At 31.7% G+C, this 21,863-nt stretch overlaps 1 protein-coding gene across 6 annotated transcripts in view; it reads left to right on the forward strand.

The window, feature by feature from the left end:
* Positions 1 to 21,863, forward strand: part of jvl (javelin-like) — a 317,251-nt gene that overhangs the window by 266,629 nt on the left and 28,759 nt on the right. For all 6 annotated transcript variants that reach the window (XM_076394244.1, XM_076394241.1, XM_076394245.1 and 3 more), the window contains 3 exons: positions 1,107 to 1,346; positions 4,809 to 5,028; positions 9,975 to 10,395. In XM_076394244.1, the coding sequence (XP_076250359.1) occupies positions 1,107 to 1,346; positions 4,809 to 5,028; positions 9,975 to 10,395 (881 nt within the window). The remainder of the gene's footprint in view (positions 1 to 1,106; positions 1,347 to 4,808; positions 5,029 to 9,974; positions 10,396 to 21,863) is intronic.

The raw sequence follows: 21,863 nt of genomic DNA on the forward strand, positions 1-21,863 counted from the left end.
AAAATCAACCATCAAGAATTGGTATGCTAAGTTTAGACGTGGTGAAATGAGCACTGAATACGGTGAACGAAGTGGACGCCCAAAAGAGCTTGTTACCGACGAAAACATTAGGAAAATCCACAAAATGATCTTGAATGGCCGTAAATTGAAATTGAATGAAATAGCAGACTCTCTAAAGATATCAACTGAACGTGTACATCATATCATTCACGAATATTTGGGTATGAGAAAACCCTGTTCAAAGAGGGTGCCGCGCGAGCTCACTTTTGATCAAAAACAACGAGGAGTTGATGATTCGGAGCAGTGTTTCAAGATGATCATGGCTCCATCATTTCACTCCGAAGTCCAATCGACAGTCATCCGAGTGGACTGCACACGATGAACCCGCTCCAAAGCGTGAGAAAACGCAACAATCAGCTGGCAAGGTTATGGCGTCTGTATTTTGGGATGCGCATGGAATAATTTTCATTAACTACCTTGAAAAGAGAACGATCATCAACAGCGACTATTACATAGCGTTATTGGACAAAATCGCCGAAAAACGGCCGCATTTGAAAAAAAAAGTGCTGCTTCATCAATACAATGCACCGTGTCACAAGTCAGTGAAAACGATGGCAAAAATCCATGAATTGGGCTTCTAATTGTTTCCTCATCCACCGTATTCACCAGATCTGGCCCTCAGTGACTATTTCCTGTTCTCAAACCTCAAAAGAATGCTCGCTGGGAAATGTTCGCCGAATGAAGGGGTGATCGCCGAAACTGAAGCCTATTTTGAAGCAATAAAAACAGCAATTTTTAACAAATCATACTATAAAAATGGTGTCGAAAAGTTGGAGGGTCTTTATAATCAGTGTATCACCCTTGAAGGGAACTATGTTGAATAAAAAGATGATTTTGCCAAAAAAAAAAGTGTTTTACTAGGGTAAGCCGGGGACTTTTCAGTTGACCTGCTATGTTAGTTATCAGTCATTTATGTACAGTAAAAAAACAATATTACGCTTCACTTACATAAACTTGTTATTGTAAACTTGGAAAAAATAACCTTACTAACTTGAAGTCTTAATATTTTGTCGTTTTCCTATAAGTATATTCAATTTTCTTTTTAGGACATCACCACTCGAACATTCCCATATCGATTCGACCAGGCGACTGGACGCCTGGTATTCGTGTTCGTAAAAAGTTGGGCGTGGTATCAAGCAGCAAAGACAAAAAAGGCAGTACTGATTCTGCCGCCACCGGGTCTTCCACATCAGCTGTCCAGGACTCCGGTTTCAGTACGGAGGCGTCCAGCAAGGAAACCCACAGCGCTTCTTCAACAGCACCGCCAACGTCCACTTCCGCTACTGGTAATTCTCAGACCTCAATATGGCTTATTGATTTATTTTCCATAATAATTTATTAGTTCTTATCAAGAAAATTATCATTTTCACTATAATTGAAATTTCTGAGAATGTATATACAAAATTGTTTGCTATTCGTGTTGATAATCTTAAATAATTTAATATAAATTCTAGTATCGCATTAATATTCGATTTAGTTGGAAAATTAACAAAAATTATAATCACGTTCCTGATATATTTTCAATTATTTATAGATATTATTAAATTGTACAAAGATGTCCGCTTAACTTCACTGCCATGCTAATAAGTTCTTCAATGAATTTACTTCAATTATTTTTTATTATTTCTACTATGTTTGACGCTTTATTTTTCAATTAATTATCAAATACTCAATTAACCAACAGATATTTAATAGAAGATGAAAAAATATTTACTTTTAAAATAATTAAATTCGTAATTTTAAAATAATAATTAATTCATCGTTATGAATGAACACCATGATTCTCAAATAAAACAAGAGGTTAGAAAGTGCTGTCAACCCGATACGTTATCTCCCAAGCGAGTTGTACATTTAAAATCCACCAAGAAGGGTTTGGTCAGATGTAAAATAAATTTTATTGATGATACTGCCAAAGTGATATATAATGAACTCCCCTTATGACTGTAACATTTTGAACTAGCTATGTTAGATATAAAAATTCGCAACAAAAGGCAATAAATAATATTATACGGTTCAAAAAGGGTAGATTTATGTATGAATTATGAAAACATCCATTCTTATATCCGAATAATTATCTTTTTAATATCTAGATCTCATTCAATAAACGCGTACGATAATGTATATAAAACGATAGTTATATTTTTCGTATCAAATTATCCCATTTATTGAACGGACAACAGTACACTAGTATAAAAGGATGTTGAATATTAAGGTAGAGAACTGATGTATATCCATTTCCATCTAATTTCTAATTCCAAATATCAAAAGGTAGATGTTCAATGTTAAAACAAAAAATAAAAAATTATGTTATAGCACGCCACTGTTAACGTCTGCTATAGCATTTGGAGAAATCTCCTACAGCAATGATTGCGTTAATGTTTAATGTTCCTCTAGGAGTACCAGAGCATGTAATGTTATAGATGAACTGGTTATTTCAACGTTTTAAAATGTGTTTTCGTTTCACAAACACGTGGATTTTTTCGCATCGATCGCGAAGGTCATACGACTAAGTAAAAAAATCATAAATTTGCAACGATGAAAGCCATCACGTGGCTATGGAAAAAAAGGAACGCATTTCAAGTAGATGTGCAACAAAATATCATTATATTATGGTTATTAAAATTAGTTCTAATGTTAAATTGAGATTTTCCCCTTTTCTAGACTATCTAAATAAACTCTGAACTAAAACACATTAAATTAAGATAATAATTTAACTTTTATAAAATGAAAAGGAAAATAGCTTGCAATAACCTCACAGATATATGCAAATTTAATGAAGAAAGAACAGAGTACATCAGAAAGTATCTGACAAAATTTGAGTGGTTTGAAATATCATTATTAAAAGTAAATAAAGTATTGAGGGAGAGAGAGAGAATCAATTAAATGAATATTTTGTTCTTTAACGAAATTATCGTATTTTTATAGATTTACATTCTTATCAGTAGTCATCCAGTGCTTTTTTAATTTACTGTAAACATCCATCCATAAAGTTACATATGGATATTTTTTTTATTTGGACGTTTTAGGTCGTCGAAGTTTAGTATGGATATAGTTAATCAACTGAGCCGTTCTTTTAAGAAAAAAATATATCAAAAATGATTTTGCCAATATTGCAAAACCATGAAAACCTACGTTGATTGTGTCATTTAATGTGCTAGATCTACTCTTCCATTTGATTTAAACCCAGGGCGTAAAATAAAAATTGTATTTCTATAAAACAATTTAACATCTTAAATAAATAAAAACAGCTCAAAATAAATTATATAACAACACTTATATAATAAATGCACAATAAATAAATAAAGCTAATTATAAGCGTGCTTGATGTGGTCGAGTGGCAGTTTTGAAAACGAAATGAAAACATACTTGAGCAACCAATTTTCAAAGACAAGGGTAAGATTCAAAATATATATGAGATATTACAAGAATTGGTAATTATCACGACAGATACTTTTAAGGTCAGATAATAATAAAATATGATGGTATTGACAGTTAATATTACTGGCAGCCAATAGTACGGGTACTAGTACTGTACAGTATCATAATATTGATAAATAATACTATCGATAGATAACTGTATCCACAAGTAATGGTACTGATAATGACTGGTGATGATAATATAAATAACAGACAATGACAATGACGCACTAGATACACTACCACCGAGAGCCGGCAGGAGCCACTTTCGGTGGTGTTTATGTATGCTTAAAATTATTAGTAATTCATAACTACAAATTAGTTACTTTGGCCACCAGTTCCTGGCTTATTAAAATGTTGTAATTTATATTCTATAGTTGCAATCATAAAACTACCATTTTTAATTTACACTAATTTAAGAATTACGAGAAAGGTATGAAACAATAATAAAATAGGGGAAAATAAATTAGGTGAACATTGACAAACGTGCAAAACTTGGTATAACTATAACATATTAGATATGACAGAGAATAAGATTATTTAAGGCAAAAAGCACAAAATAAAACAGAAAATTCAGAAATATGTGTTCATAATTGAAATAAACTCTAAAAATACAGTTAACATCATCCAACGCTCAGAATAACGTTTTAAAAATATAACGTATATTTAAAACTGTGTTGAATGATTGCTAATAAGAAGAGAAAATGCATAAGCACTTTAACAATCATAACCATAATAGCATTTAATTGAATAAGCCTAACTGCTTAGCCAATGACATCTGATATAACAAAAATTCTAAATTTAGAAAAGTATATAATTTAGTCGAGAGTGTAGATACAAAAAATACATGCCAACCACTGCGAGATTGTAAGCTGACTTTATAATAGGTGAAATAATTAAAATTTTCGAAATAATGCTTTTAAAGTTAAATTATTGTATGTACTGTAAGATTTTATTAGATATAATTAACGTGTTTTGATTTAATATTCATATTCATATTTGTACCGATAGGTCTTGATAATGTTCTCAATTTCCTGGATGCTGACATTTCGATAAATCACTATTACCAGCGATATTCGCTATCATTATAATGATGTCCGGACTCCGGAGTCTTATACTTGGCGTTCTCTTCCATTATAGCATACCTTAAACATACTTTATATATTGATTTTCGACGTCCTTGACTTGCCAGTATGGGTATTAATAATGTTATGCCTAATAATTTTAGGTTCGGCTTCACGCAAGCTCTTCTAATATAACCAATCGATTTAATTACTTTTGGTTTCTTAATTAAATATTTACCATATGATATTTCTGTATATTTATTCTAGGCACTAGTGAGACTGATGATACCGAGGATGAACTCTGGAATTTGCTCGATATAATTCACAGAAAGGGTACTCGGTTAAAAGATGAGGTTGAAGCACTGCAGGGAACGCTGAGAGACCAAACACCGTTCGGGGAAAATGCTAATTTTCAACGAGCTCTCTTCCATTCGTCTGCGGATGATATCAGGCAACTCAGACAAGAACGAGATCTGCTCCTTGAGAGGTAAGCAAACATTTCTGTACATATAAAACAGTACATATGTATAATGTTATTGTTATTGACACTAGATTGTTCAATAACTTTTTTATTTAATGGAGAAAACGGGATTTTATGCTTTGAAATATGTGATAAAAATATTCTGTTATTTTTAATATAATTTCCCTGAACTTGATACACTTGCTCAGTCTTCTATTTTTTGAGTTCTGCATGAGAAGTAAACATTTGGAAAAACTTTCAAAATTCCACTTCCCTTCCATTGCCGCTATTAGTTTGAAAAGGAGGCTAAATCTGGTAAATAAGTTGTATGTTGCAACATTTCGAATTCAGATATTCGTAAATAATTCAGCTGGTCTAAAAGGTTACGATGATAATTTTAGTTTTATTTTTGGCAATTTTGATTTAATTACAAACGTTTGTATTCAAAAAAATTGCTCAATAAAACTTTTCTTAACCGAAGTACCAGGATCACACTTCTTGATTTAGACTCATAGTAAAACAAGTCTCGCCAACAGTAATGAAAAGAAACTCAACATCCTTTCATTATCATTTCGAAAATTTACATTCAACTCTAAGGCTGGCTTATATTAATTAAATTTATTGCAGTTAATCAAAAATTCGGTGTTCATGTTGATTCGGTTCTAAACAGTAATATTTTTAGAACTATTGGACTTGTTTGACACTAAATTTTTATACAAGCTTAGAATGCGAATGCACAAACATGGTAAGAGTATGAGTGAAAAAGTGAAAAATTTTAAACGATTGGAAAAAAGAATTCGAAAGTAAAAATATCTTAAACTGTCCTTAAAATAGTTTACACTGATTTACAATTCAATTTGAGCTGATTATTGCAAATAAAACAATATTTAATAATGTAATATATACTATAAGGCATAAACAATAAATTATATCTATAAAAACAATAGCTCATTTATAATTCCACCATGAGTTTTCATTCAGTTTTTCCTTTTTTCAACATTTTTGAACGTAATAATATTGATTAATTAATTAATTTTCAAGCGAAATTCCATTATTGCATTATTTATTAATTAAAGATTTTAATGAATTATTACTTTTTAATTTTTTCTCAAATATAACTTATAAATGTTACATCTTGCAAAGTACAACCATTACTTAACTTTTACGTAATAATGTTTAACTATGTCAATCAAAATATAATATGTAACTTCGAGTAAGTAATTTTTTTTATTTAATAAGCTTTAAAATTTCTGTTTACATCGTTAAACGTTGTCTAAGTAATAATTAAGCAATTAAACTGTTAAAATTTAGAAACCATAAAACCTCGTTGACTAATACATTGAATGTCTCGCATTCGGCATTCGGTATCTATGTTAAGTCCTTAGGCACAGATATTTACAACATTCCAAATCACCCAGTACTGTTATTCTACGACAACATCATACTAATTTTCTCTTTCAATAACCTATCGATTTTCTCACATCGGCATTAAATCAATTTGAGTTATAAAAAACATTATAACATCGTTAAATTTTCGTGCGCGTGATTTCACGTGTTAAGACTATTTAGAAATTAGTGAAAGCAACCGATAACCTTGAAATGCAAATATACATACATACGCAGGATTTGTCGATAATACTGATTTAACAAAGAATTAATAGCTATTCAGAAAACACAAAAGCTAATTGTTCGGTTTTTTTTTCGGTATATTATTACCTACATTCAAGTTGTTTTGTTAGTTCGATTCACTTTTTAAGTTAGAAACAGTTTAATGCAAAAGTTTTTTTTTTATTTGAAAACATAAGAAATATTTGCAAATCGATATTTGAAATGGATTTTCAACATTTGCTTCCGGCATAGTTCGTAACAATGTATAATCATTTAAGCCTACCTGTTATTCAGTTTTTCATAAATACTTTTGGTTAACGTGTTAGGGTCTTCTATCTATAAGTTATACTTCGGATCTATTAATATATTATTTTCTGAACTAACTAAGTTATTATACGATTTAGAATGGATTACGGTTTTTACATCATCACTCTTTTCATAAATCAGAATTCGGAATTTGTAGCTTCAACTATCCTTATTACTCTGATAATAGCAAATGAGTGTATTTTTCTGTTGTAAAATTGTTTTGTAGGTTGTTCCTAAAATGTGTTTTTATTTAATTGTGATCAATTTATAACATATGGTAAATAATCTATTAATTTTGCATCAATTTTAATTTATAATTACATAGTGATTGATAAGATGTATATCGATTACATCGTATATTTATCTGAATTATCTCTTATTAGGCTTTTTTATTCTGCTAAAGCCTAAAGAGCATAAGCAACATATTTTTTGACAACTCAGTACCTATCAAGGTACCAAATTACAAACCTACAAAATACTGTAGAAAATATTGTTTCGTTATTTCCTCTTTGATACTTACAGCTTCTATTCATCTTGTTTTTGAAATAACGTATAATGAGCTGTTTAATCCCAACATTAGAAAATATTTGCGCACATGTTAAAGCTCCCCAGTTATCCCTAATTGGGTGGAAACTTGTTAGGATGTTAATGAATAATATTTTTTATAACATCTTTATTAGATACGCTTAGTACAATCTTAAGTATACATTAATTTATTACTAGATTTCATTTGTGCTTGGATTAATTCACAAGCAAAACGAGTGCGAGAAAATACATCAATATGTATTTCTCAATGTTAATGAATAATACGATGCTATAGGATGAGGAAACAAATGATGTTACACAACATTACACCCGATAGTCGAAAATGAGCACTGATTGACTTTTGAATACCCTCAATTTTTTTTAATTAGGTATTTTGTCCCGGCGATAGAAGCATCATAAAAAAAATCTGATCAACTGATGAGCTGTCTAACATCATTTATGAATATAAACTATACATAGACTTCCTATCTATTTTATCGCTACTTATAATATATTAATATATGATAAATTTTTATCCTACAAAGAAATAAATAGGTAATACTGCACATATAGTACACATCCATACTCCACAACTAGTTTAATAATATAATTGTTAATACTATAATTATATAACGATGTGAATCACATTTTTAGAACATATTTTATTATATTTACAATTAAATTGTGATGTTAATCAAATTTATTTGACGTAATATACTACTTTAAATAGAACCCGTTCTTCCACTTCAAACGAAAAACAAGACACTTTCAACTGCCTCAAGTATATATTAAATATATTAAAATTTCCACAAAGTATTTACAACTAGTACGATAAAGAATGATATTGATTTATGGAAATGTATCTGTTGTTTACAACGATTATTTTATTAAATTAATCATATATGTTCATCATCACTTGAAATTTAATATGATATAAGGAGCTAAAATTCATCTATCTTTAATTGGTACATTTTTGTTCTTTTATCCCCGAAACCAAAAAAATATTTCTTTTTAATTTAGAAAGCATTATATTATTATTATATAGTTTCAAACATTATTTTCAATAGCTTTAGATATTTAAATTCACGTGCGAAGCTACTTAATATAAAGAACACCTTCAAATTGAAATATGTATTAATTATAACGCAATAACCATTATAGACAATATTTAGAATGAAAAAAGTTTTACTACGCCACCAAGATGTACTATTTTTATGCGTCGAACTAAATGAAAAAGAAAAGCAAAAGAGAGCGTTAACAATAATGGGTGTTTCCTAGAAATTAAATAGAAAAACATGCATCGAGAGTCAATGCACTCGCTTTACAGGCGGCAACGAGCTTACAGCTTAACAAAAACATATCAGAGCATGACCTAAGATTAGACCTTTTCAAAACAATTTTCACTGTTAAAGCATTAGATCTACTTGATTTGCAAAGACATATTACACTGAACAATTGTATCAATCATGATTAAATGAAACTGAATATTTTTGTTTTTTATGTTGTATTAATGTTAAATTGTAATATATGTAAAATACGATATCATATTAGTATAATAAATATTCATGTAATATAAAAAGTTGAATATATTTATGTAAATAAGGTTCTATGAAGTTTGATGGGCTGAAAACCCGGGCGTAACATATAGATGGCACTAGGTTTATTGCATTCAGTTAGTACCTTCAAAAGAAAGCTCTTAAAATTTCATGATATTATATTAATAAGTTTGTGAGTTATTGTGCTAAGAGTGATACCACTTTTATTATTTTCAAAACAATGGATCAAAAACAATTTCGTGTTTTAATTTCTGCTACACTGCTTCTTGATGGGAAAAAATACCGTTCAATGACTTGAAAAGTGTTTTAAGGGCTCTGTTCCATCAGAAATAGCAATAAAACGTTGGTCTACTGGCTTCAAACGTGGGCATAGAGACAATGATGATGCAGAGCACAGTAGACGTCCGAACGAATGAGATGGTAATACCAGAAAGCATAAAAAAATCCACAACATCGTATTAAATGATCGAAAAGTAAAGTTGCGTGAGTTAGCTAACATCGTAAAGCGGCGCTGGAATGATTGTGTAGCCTTTGATGAAAATTACGTTGAAGAATAAAGACAATTTTGAACAAAAAAACTGCCTTTTCTTTTTTACGCTTGGGGTTTTTTAGCTCATGTGTTATTACTATTATTATCATTGTAGAAAATCTAAATACCATATAAGAAACAATATTTCGAAACTACAGCATGCAGGATTGAAGCTATGAAACTCATGAAATAGAATTCCTGTATGATTATTGTCCAAATGAGTTAATATTGGCAAAAGTCTGAAAATTTTGCATTAAAAGGTATTTTTGTAGAACACAACAGATATATTTGTCAACTGAGATAATAGGTCACATTGACGTGGGCGGAATGTACCAGTAATGATTTTAAATTACTTTAATTTAAATTTGTGCTTTAACAAATCTATCTCTAAAAATTATCTGACTGGAGCAATTATCACAAGCGCATTAAATTGTTTTGTTAATCTTTAGGTTGGCTGAAATGGAAGCAGAAGTACTGGCCGGCCGACTCCACACCTCTCGCTTACAAGAGGACCTGGAAAACCTACTGTCCGCCAAGCACGACCTGGAGGAGCAACTCAAGGCGATCGTCTCGCAACGTGGCGAAGTCAATTCGCGGATACACGATCTCCATTTGCAGTTCGTCACGAAGAGCGCGAGTGAGGAAAAACTGAAGATGTTAAGTGGTGAACGGAAGGATTCTAGTCAGACGCAATCAGCGTCTAGAACTACGATTCGGAGGAGATACTCCGGCAGTGCTCTGGACAATGTTCTTGGTGATTTTGTGCCGAAAGTGTCAGTGCCGGATAGAAATAAGATCGCTGCTATATTAAAAGAGCAGGATCCTCTGGTATTACAGAAACATCTGTTGGTATCGACTGTTCAAAATCAGGTATGAGCTAAAGCTATGATATATACTTTTACCTTATGTTTAAATAACTGTTATACGTATTATACACAAGATATCCTATTATATTCTAGATATTTTGTATCCTTGAATCAGAAACCATTAAATTCAAATTGTTTTCGTCAATCTCATGACTTCTTTCAATATTCTAGTACGTGTTTCCCGATTTCTCGAGTTAAACCGCAATGTACGTTACAAATTAACTGTTTGAGAAGAAATTCATTTAAGGTGCTCAGTCCAATTGATTGTATCTCAATCATCTTAGAAGCGTTAAAACCTTTCTCGCTTCTAATAAAATAAATATTTGAACAATTATTTTTCCAAGTTGTGTGCGAAATTAAACAACAATTGTATATATAACATTGAAAGTGAAGGTTCATATTACACAGCTGCTTGGTGTACAATTTTGACATGCAGAGTATACAATTAGAATCGCGATTAAAATCTAAAAGAAATTATAATCTTCTTGACAACAAAACCAACAGTAGCGGTTACTGCAATGGAACTGGAGTGCAAAAATTTGGCGCAAAAAATCTACATTGGATAGTTAGATAATAATGCACTGTATGTCTTTTTGCAGAGTGAATTGGATTATAGACTTTACTTAACGGCATTAGATTATACGCTATACGCCATAAAGCTAAAGACATTGTTAACACTTTGAGTTTTAAAATTAACTCGGTTGTATAAATAGAACATTAGGGCATAAAAAGAACATTCTGTATGTAGGGGCTTTAAAAAAAAACATCTCCTTTTCCACTCTCATTGATAAGTGAATACAAAATAAATGTAGAAAGGGTTCCCATAGATTACAGTGAGACCTATACTTCATATATTACAAAAATATAAAGTTTTTTATTAAACAATCTCTACGCCGTATATTCGGATATTATACAAACGGATATAGAGACAAACTATAGGAAAATATAGTTTCGAACTCCTTATTTTAGTTTATATTTTATAACAATAATAACCATTTTATGCCTTACCTCATACATATGAAATACATTTAAAAAAATTACAACAAGTAACACATAGGAAACTTATATAAAATATGTGGATTGCCGCTCTGCTACTCTTTCAAAATCAGTGCCAAAAATAGTTCTTTCGATATCTTTTTACATATCACGATATCACCGAAGCACCTTGAGGGATCTTTTATGGAAAATGTAGACGAAATATTTACAGAAAATCAATATAATACGTTAAACCTTGTACGTATTATGGAACTAAAATCGACCAAATGATGTTATTAATCCATTTGTTATATTTGGTATATTTTGTGTATATATTTAAACATAATCGCTAGTTCTAATTTGTTTCTATCGTTCAAAGACTATAAAGTATATTCCTCAAAAATAGTTATTACTATGTTTTTTAAAATCCAGTATTAAGCCGAACTGTTATTCTTCAATTGAATTAAACTATATTCATGTAAAGACAGAATGCCGATCTATTAAAAGAACTAAATCAGCAGGAGCTAAGTCTGGCTTATTCGGCAGATGATGCATTTTCCCTCTTCCCGAGTTTACGCTTATTTCAGTTTAATGAGCTACTGTCGATGACATTCCATAATAATGGTTTTATTTGGTTTTAACAACCCATGATTCAACAAACGCTTCTGATGATATCTGGGATATCTGGGAATATAGAGTACGCAAGGAATATCTAATGTTCCAGGATCGGCATACAACTTTTGACATATCGCTTTGTGAAAAACAGTTGTCTGACCAATATTTTATGATTCCGTGATTATTCTTATATTCGGCATGGATTTTCATCTAATAACTGCTCCATTCTTCACTTTTTGCCACCGGTCCGAACGCTGATGGAAGTTTTTGATGTAGAAGACGGAGAGCGTTCGCACTTTCGTTTATTTTGGCTTTGACATAACAAAATTTTAATAAAGTAAAATAATGAAACAAAAATAATATTATCAAAAATAATCCATTTTAACATCATAGCCCACTTAATGCATATGTTATCGAAGGAATTACAGTTAATGTATACAGCCACAATAGTTTGTAGTCTAGGATTGGTTTATTATATTTGAATTGAGCTCTTTTCCACATCACTTAAGAGGTCAATTAAAAAGTCCCCGACCCATCATAGTAAAACAAACACATTCTTTTGGCAAAATTAGTTTTTTATTCAGCATAATTCCCTTCAAGGGCGATGCACTGATTATAGCGACCCTCCAACTTTTCGATACCATTTTTGTAGTACGATTTGTCCTTTGCTTCAAAATAGGCCTCAATTTCTCAGTTTCGTCCAGTTTCTCTTTCCTCAGTTACAGTTTCGTCGATCACCTCTTCATTCGACGAAAATTTCTTCTCCAGCGAGCATTCTTTTGAGATCTGAGAACAGAAAATAATCGCTGGGGGCCAGATCTGGAGAATACGGTGGATGAGGAAGCAATTCGATGCCCAATTCATCGATTTTTACCATCGTTTTCACAGACTTGTGACACGGTGCATTGTCTTGGTGAAGCAACACTTTCTTTTTCTTCAAATGCGGCCGTTTTTCGACGATTTCGTCCTTCAAACAGTCTAATACCGCTATGTGATAGTCGCTGTTGATGGTCCTTCCTTTTTCAAAATGTCCAATGAAAATCATTCCATGCGCATCCCAAAATACAGGCACCATTACCTTGCCAACCGACTGTTACGTTTTCCCACGCTTTGGAGCGGCTTCATCGCTCATTTCAGCTTCATGCAGTCCACGGTCGGATGTCTGTCGATTGGACTTCGGAGTGAAATGATGAAACAATGTTTCAGCCATTGTCACATATCGACGCAAAAACTCGGGTTTATTACGCTTGATCATCTTCAAACACTGCTCCGAATCATCAACTCGTCGTTGTTTTGTCAAAAGTGAGCTCGCGCGGCTCCCATTTTACACAGATCTTTATCATACACAAATATTCGTGAATGATATGATGTACACGTTCAGTTAATATCTTTAGACTGTCTGCTATTTTCATTAAATTTCAATTTACGGTCATTTTGTGGATTTTTTAAATGTTTTCGTGGGTAACAACCTCTTTTAGGGGTCCACTGCGTTCACCGTCTCCAATCCTTGATGGTTGATTTTCTTGGGGCAGTGTCCGGAAACTCGGCATCAAGCCAAGTTTTTGCTTCAACTGCATTTTTTCCCTTCAAAAAGCAATATTTTATCAACAGGCGAAATTCCTTTTTATCCATTTTTTCACAATAAAAGTTGCTTCACTCAGAATGCTATAATTCACAAACTAATGATCCGACAGCTCTCAAATTTATACACGCATCTTTTGAGGGTTAGGGGTAATTAAAAAACATATGGATTTAATTATAGTAGCACCATCTATGTGTCAGGTCGGGGACATTTCAATTGACCTGTTATGAAGTAGAGCTCTAGGCACATTTTTTAATGTAGTGGTATCTCTGATCAGTTTCTTCTTTGCTCAAGTTATTTATTATATAGCATTCCAGTATGCCTATTATAATAATTTTTTGCCCCCCTTCATATCAATTCAATAGGATTAAATATACAATAATAGGACGGAAGGCTCAATACTCATGATCTTTTTTTTGCTATTTTATCTAGTGTCTTTTTCTTCTTATCTTTTTTCAGACCTATTTCTAACAAAAAATAAATTACATAAAACACAAATATTTAATTTATAATTACCGAGCCAATTCCATTACAATCAATTACATTCCATTACATCCACCAAATACATTGAGCCAAAACACTAACTCCTCTACAATAATAAACCACACTTGTTTCCAGCATGAACGATAATGCTTAATTAGCAATGATAAATTATATAAGTGTATATATCTTCCTTAATTTGATTATATGTAGCGTTGGGAACTATCGACTAGAAACAGGATGTAGTAACTAATAGTAGTTACTATTTTCAGTCAAATGCACGGTTCGACTGTTTTGTTCAATTCGTGATGTCAGACGAAGATGTAGGAATCCTTTCCTGTATAAATTGTGAGAGGGGAAAGGACAGAGATAATTCCTTGGAGCAGTTAATTTTGTATGTACTTATATTTTCCAACGGTAGTATAAGCGAGACGGTGATGTACATATTCCTTCGCGTGCTAACTTAAAAAAATAAATGGATAAAATAATTACTGAATTATATTATCATGCATTTAATAATTTCATTTTAAAGGAACTAGAATTACTTTTATATTTAAATGTTCTGTGGATCGGTAAAAAGGAATGGAATTTTTCTATGGAAGGAAATAGTACCCCACAAGTGTTTTATGGTATTTTAATATGTCAATTGCTATTTTTAAATAATATGCTAAAAACCTAAAAACTAAAGATGTACAATAACCATAAATACTAAATAAAAATTAAACATATACCTTATCATAAAAAAACAAATTCATGGCATAATTAAAAATGATCGCACAATTACTACTAGAGGATTTTTAAATAAAATAAATGCTTTATTTGTTATTAAACGGAAATATTTTTTAACAAAAATCAAGATCTTTCTTACCTATACGATCTATTACGATAATCGATCATTTTACCCTATTACATTAACAATCTTCAAAAGATGTAGTTTCAAAATGCTGCTATATTTATATACAATATATTGTTATTTACAATAAAACTACCAGAAAAATTATAAAACTATATATATTACATATAATTCTATGTAAGCATAAATTGGATACATTTTTGTCAAGATCGCGGCTATTACGACAGAGCCAGAACATTAAAAATCAGTCGAATGAAACTAGTAACTAAAAGTACACGATAGTAAACAAGAGTCGATAGTAAATAGTAACAAAATCAGTCGGACCGAAAATAGCGACTGAAAACACTTAATGGTAAAAAGTAGTAAAATCAGTCGAACCAAAAATAGCCACTGAAACAGTCGATAGTAAAAAGTAGTCAATTACTAAACAGTCGATAGTCGATAGTTCTCAACACTAATTATATAGTTATCAATAGTTACCTCTATAACGCACTTTACTGGCTCCATCATCTCGTTCCTGTTTAAAGTAACTGATTAGAGGTAGAATCTGTTTCTGACTCTGACTATTTATTGGCTTTGCCATTTTCAATCAGAGAAATCACAAATATTAAGTAGCGATTTGAAATTTATCAAAACACGCACCAAAACAACGTTTACTGGTTTATAACCTCTGATTATTATTACTAATGTTTTGAAGAATTTTACAGATATTTGACAACTAGGTAAATTTTATAGACTGATTTAGTAACATATTCGGACGCTCACATAGCATTGTATCTCTTTTTAACTAGAATAAAATGAGATGAAAATATACGGTCGATATTTAAAACGATTTAACAATAAATCCCACGCCGTGATGACGTAAGTTCACTGCTATTTTGGGCCGACTATATTTTGACGCCCCAATTAAATAAAAACAGTTATGACTGAATCGAGCCAAAGGTGAAGGAAATTTGTTCCAATAATAACATCACGTACTGGCATGAAATTTCAACGACCTTAGTTCTGCTCCTAAATGATGACCGGTCTTCATTTAAATGCAGCGAACGAAAGGCAATATCGCCGCTATAAATCTATAACTATCCTCTCGGTGACTAACGCGCCATTGCAGCCGCCGAAGTCGGTGCACAGGTGAACCAAGTCCGTAGGCAGTCTCGACTAACGAGTATATAAAATTAGCGACAGGAACCGTACGCTACGGTATGTTTTATTTATGCGCGATCCCCATACCGAAACAATAACAACGCCGATAATATAAAAGGACCTAACGACGAAAAATGGAAAGTGGTTTCGTACTGACCTTTGCAAACGATTTTATTTTCTGCGTGTGTATTTTTGTTGTAATAATTAATCTGGCGGGCTTCCTATTATGCACATTATTTGTTTTCGAAATAATAAAGCGATATGTCTTGGTTAACTTAAGGTATGGTTTCATGGTTGACACTTTCTTATCTTCTTTCTCTACACTTATACCATCGAGTCAACTAAATTTTTGTTTGATAATTTTATGAAATTCATTAAAGAATAACAAAAGACTGTTTTTATTGGTAATAGAGGAAATTAAAAACATTTCAGCGAAGCTGCGATCAATGATCCCAATAAATACCTCTTAGTATACTATATTTACAATATATAACTGATACAAAATTAATTCAATTTAATTTTCAATGAAATACGGATATATAAACAATAAAAACGTCGAACATAACCAAACTAGATTAAAATGTTATTTATTTAATTAAGTGCGCATGCATTCAACTAGCCAATCGTACTATATTTTGTTTACTTCCCTGTAGTCTAATATATATTGGTTCATATTTGCAGATCATGTGGCATGGATTGAACAATGTCGGATAAACAGAGCTGATATGAAAAGCATGAAACACAGACTAGTATTTCTCGTTTAGTAGACTATTTCTAGTATTTAAACCTACGCCAACTTGTTTGTTATAAATAATTTTTAGCCACTACACAAACTCAGTAGTACTTAAATTATTTACTATATCACGAAAAGTGCTCAAATTCACTCTACATGTACCTTTATAATGTTTTATATATATTTAAATATATATATATATATATATATATATATATATATATATATATATATATATTTCATGATTGATAACACGACACCTAACATATTTATCTTATTTAATTACCTATTTTGACATTCAACATTTCTAATGAACTATGTATTATATTTGTTCGATAAGCCAAACGTTCAAGTAAAACAATAACAAAGTACTAAAAAATCATTAGAATTTAAAAACTAAGAGAAATAAAGATAAGGAAGTGTTATTGTTATATTTTCAAGTGATATTGTTATCTGCCGATAACGTTACTTTTACATACCATTAAAATTAATTTAACGTAAACGTTTAAACAGAACGCAACCAAAATTATAAAGGAAAATAAATAAATTACAAAGTCCCAAATTTTATTATTTAGTATCAATAAATTCCATATCATATACATCAATTCAACAAATCTTTACTAATGGAATAAAATAAATATCGGGTAAGATTGATATCACTAATTCAAATGGTATACATAAGTCAGTCGTATAGCAATCACGTAAAATTTAACCCGCAAAAAGTTAATCTAAACTTACTCACAATTTCAAAATTGAGTTGGAAAAATGACTGAAATGACTCAAACGAAAGTTTTATAAAGCTTCTCATCAAATATACTATTTGAAATCCAATTTTTTTTTCGAAAACAAAGCAATAAAATAAGGAAATAAGTATAATAATAGATCTAATAGATCTTAACTAGATCTTAGTCAAACAATATCCAAATTGTAAATTCATATAAAATGCATCATACAATGCTTTTAAATGATAACAGTTTTTCTTCTTTTAACTTTAAATACTAAAACTGTTTTTTTATCAATCTCAAATAATAAAAATGTGAATTTCAATTGTGATTCATTCGCAGTATTCTCTCTCTTCTTCAAATCACTGATCCGCCAAACTGGTCTGTGAAGGAATATAATATATTCGGTGCTTATTTTTGTTATAATATTAGTGTTGTATAAAGGTGTCTCTTTATTAATATCACTGATTTATTCAACCAATTATTACTCCTTAAAGCTTATCAATAATATAAAGCGACTATAATTCTAAGATCTTATTCTTGATGCACTTATTTTCTCTATAGCCGTGCTTGATTTAACATGTAGGTCACTCGCTGATAGATCAATAATAGTTGGTAGTAGATCAATTTTGTTAATATATAAGATTATCAGTAGCGTCGATTTAACAGTTTTGTATAATCTCGTAATACCAGTTATTTTTGAACACGAATCATTAAATGTTAAACAGAAAGCTTCTCTCTATTTATTGAAAGTTCTTACTATTTATTATTTCATCTGCACGACAATTAAAAGATTTCGAACTCAAAATATAACGATTGGAATGTATTAATAACATTAGAATTTTATATTTGGTTTTGAGAAACAGTAAATTTTTATAATAATTTTTTCAATCTTGGACTCTGTTGTCACCTGTCTAACTGATTTTAGGTTGTAGTTGAATTTTTGTTTTGTGTAAATTATATATTTTCAATATCTTACCTTTATTTACTATTTGAATTAGAATAACATGATATTGTAATATATTATTGTAATTTCCTCTCAACATTATTTCGGTGTCATTATAAAGAGTTAGGATAACAGATATGCGGAGCCGATATGTTTTTCAGTTAGCCCTAACTCTCAAAAGATGCGTGTATAAATTTGACATCTTTCGGATCATTAGTTTGTGAAGAATAGATAAATAGGAATTTCGCGTGTTGATAAAATATTGCTTTTTGAAGAGAAAAAATACAGTTGAAGCAAATACTTGGCTTGACGCCGAATTTCCGGACTCTGCCCCAGGAAAACCAACCATCAGGGATTGGGAGGATCAAGCGTAATAAACCCGAGTTTTTGCGTCGATATGTGACAATGGATGAATCATCACTCGATCATTTCACTTCGAAGTCCAATCGACAGTCATCCGAGTGGACTGCACAGGATGAACCCGCTCCGAAGCGTGGGAAAACGCAACAGTCAGCTGGAAAAAAAATCGCCGAAAATCGGCCGCAAAAAAAGTGTTGCTTCACCAAGACAATGTACCGTGTCACAAGTCTGTGAAAACGATGGCAAAAATCGATGAATTGGGCTTCGAATTGCTTCCTTATTCACCGTATTTTCCAGATCTGCCCCCCAGCGAGTATTTCCTGTTCTCTAATCTAAAAAGAATTCTCGCTGGGAAGAAATTTTCATCGAATGAAGAGGTGATCGACGAATTTTTTTTTTTATTACTCTTCGTGAGTCCACAATCTGCCCTATTGGCAATAAGTGTTTCTTCTGTTTATATTATATATATACATGGCGTGTAGAAAATCACTTCATTAAGCAATCTTCTGTATAAAATATTATCTTAATTAATTAGACTTATTCTAATGCTTATTCTAAAATCTACATATGTCCAGTAATCAGATCAGGTGGTGTTAAACGTTTTAGTCTACGCACTTCACTATCACGTCGCATATTTAGCTGATTAGCGAGTACATTGGGATGCACTGACACTCTTTCGAAGTACTTCACACAAACACGTTGGATTACACTCGTTATAGGTTCTAGAGGAATATCGCGTTGTATCACTTTATTTGAAATATAGTACGGAGCATCAACAATGGCACGCAACACCTTATTTTGGAACCGTTGAATGATGGATATATTAGATTTGCTAGCGGTACCCCATAGTTGAATTCCATATGTCCAAATGGGCTTGAGTATAGACTCATACAGCAATACCTTGTTTTCTAATGATAACTTGGATTTGCGCCCAATGAGCCAATACATTTGATATAATTTTAGTCCTAGTTGTTCCCGTTTAGAGAGTATGTGCTTCTTCCAGGTTGGGCGTCGATCTAAATGCATACCAGGATATTTAACATGCTCTGCTTGGGGGAGTTGACAATGATTGATATTTACTGGTGGAAATGTTCTTCTACGCAGGGTAAACGTTATATGCGTGGATTTTGATTCATTGGCTTTAATGCGCCATGTCTTCAACCATAATTGTATTTGCTCCAGGTGGGTTTGTAGGTTTATTGATGCTGTGACTGGATCTTCATGGGATGCTAAGATTGCTGTATCGTCTGCATATGTTGCCACAGTAGTTAATTTTGTGGTGGGCAGATCAGCCGTATACAGAAGATACAGTACTGGACCCAGCACACTACCTTGCGGAACTCCTGAATATATGGGATTTAATTCGGTATGTTCATCGCCTTGATTTACAATAAAATGTCTGTCAGTGAGATACGATTTTAGTAGCTGATAGTCCGGATGAGGGAGAAGTTTCTTTAGTTTAACCTGCAAGCCCGTATGCCATACTTTGTCAAAAGCCTGAGATATGTCTAGGAAAGCAGCCGAACAATATCTTTTGACATTTAGGTCAGCGTTTATTTGGTTTACAAGTCTATGCACTTGTTCTATAGTCCCATGCTTATTGCGAAAGCCAAACTGATGTTCTGGAATAATTTTTCTTTTTTCTATTATATAGTTTAGTTTTTTTATGTATAATTTCTCGAAAACTTTCGAGATTATTGGTAATAAACTTATAGGTCGGTAGGAGGTCACATCTTCTGGTATTTTTCCTGGTTTAAGTATCATTAATATTTTAGCTACTTTCCAGATACTAGGGAAGTAATTAATTCGTAGCATAGCATTAAATATATATGTTAATAGTTTTATAGCCTTTTCTGATAGTTCTTTTAAAATTTTGCCAGTAATTAAGTCATAACCAGGAGCTTTTTTAATATTAATCTCTCTCATTATTGTATGTTTAACTTTTTTGACCGTTAATTTCTCGTGCGGTAAATCCATTTGAAATGGCGAATCTAGAAAATTTAAAAACATTTTTTAAGTGTTTCGAGAAAATGTCGGCCTTCTCTTTATTGCTTCTCGCCCAATTATTTTCACTTGTTTTAATAGGTGGGTTATGCTGCTGGGATCTCCTAAGCTTTTTTGTTGCTTTCCACAACGAATAGTCTGTAGCCTCAGTTGATGTCAAGTTTTCTAGGTATTCTTGAATGCCTTGGTTTTGTTCAATTTGAATTAGATCTCTCAGCTCTTTTATGGCCCTATTAAATTTTCTTTTATTCTCTTCAGTCCTTTGCTGTTGCCAATTTCGTCGTAACTTTCTTTTTTCTGCTATCTTTTTCTGTATTGTACATGATATATGTGTATTTTTTCTTGGAAATGTTTCACTGTTGGGAGTCGCGGAATATGCTGCCTCCTGTATATTTTTTGTAAGATTTATTGCTGCTATTTCTATATCCATTTCAGTTTGTAACGGTAAGTTTAGAGAGATATTTTGGTCTAAGTTTTCTCTAAATGGGGGCCAGTTAGTTCTATTATTGCACAGAGAAGGGGGTTTATCGTTGATTGTAATTTTTGAAGAAATTGTTACTATTATTGGTGAATGATCAGAAGACAGGTCGAAACATGATTCTGCCTGACACTTTTTTGAATCAATATTTTTTGTAATACAGAAATTTATTGTATCTGGTTTTTTATTTCTGTCTGAAGGCCAATATGTTGGTTCACCAGTAGAGATATGTTGTAAGTTATCTTTCCTTATGGCTTTGAGCAGTTTTCTACCTATTGAGGTTATTATTCTTGAACCCCACATTAAATGTTTTGCATTATAATCTCCTCCTGCTATAAATCTATTACCTAGCGTACTGAAGAATTATTGAAATTGTTCTGCCTTGTTGTTATGTTTGGGTGGACAATAAATCGCAGAAATTGTTAATGGTCCATGGGCTTCCTCTATGGTTATACTGGTGGCTTGCAGGTAGTCTTTGCGGAATTTTTCTTTTTCGAAATGCTTTATATCATCTCGAATTATTATGGCTGTACCTCCATGTGCTTTATCATCAGGGTGATTTGTATGATAAAGCTTATATT

The sequence above is a fragment of the Rhynchophorus ferrugineus genome, unplaced genomic scaffold (assembly GCF_030347505.1).
Source record: "Rhynchophorus ferrugineus isolate W39M unplaced genomic scaffold, kcgeb_rfMv2 rfM2, whole genome shotgun sequence".
Lineage (NCBI taxonomy): Eukaryota > Metazoa > Arthropoda > Insecta > Coleoptera > Curculionidae > Rhynchophorus > Rhynchophorus ferrugineus.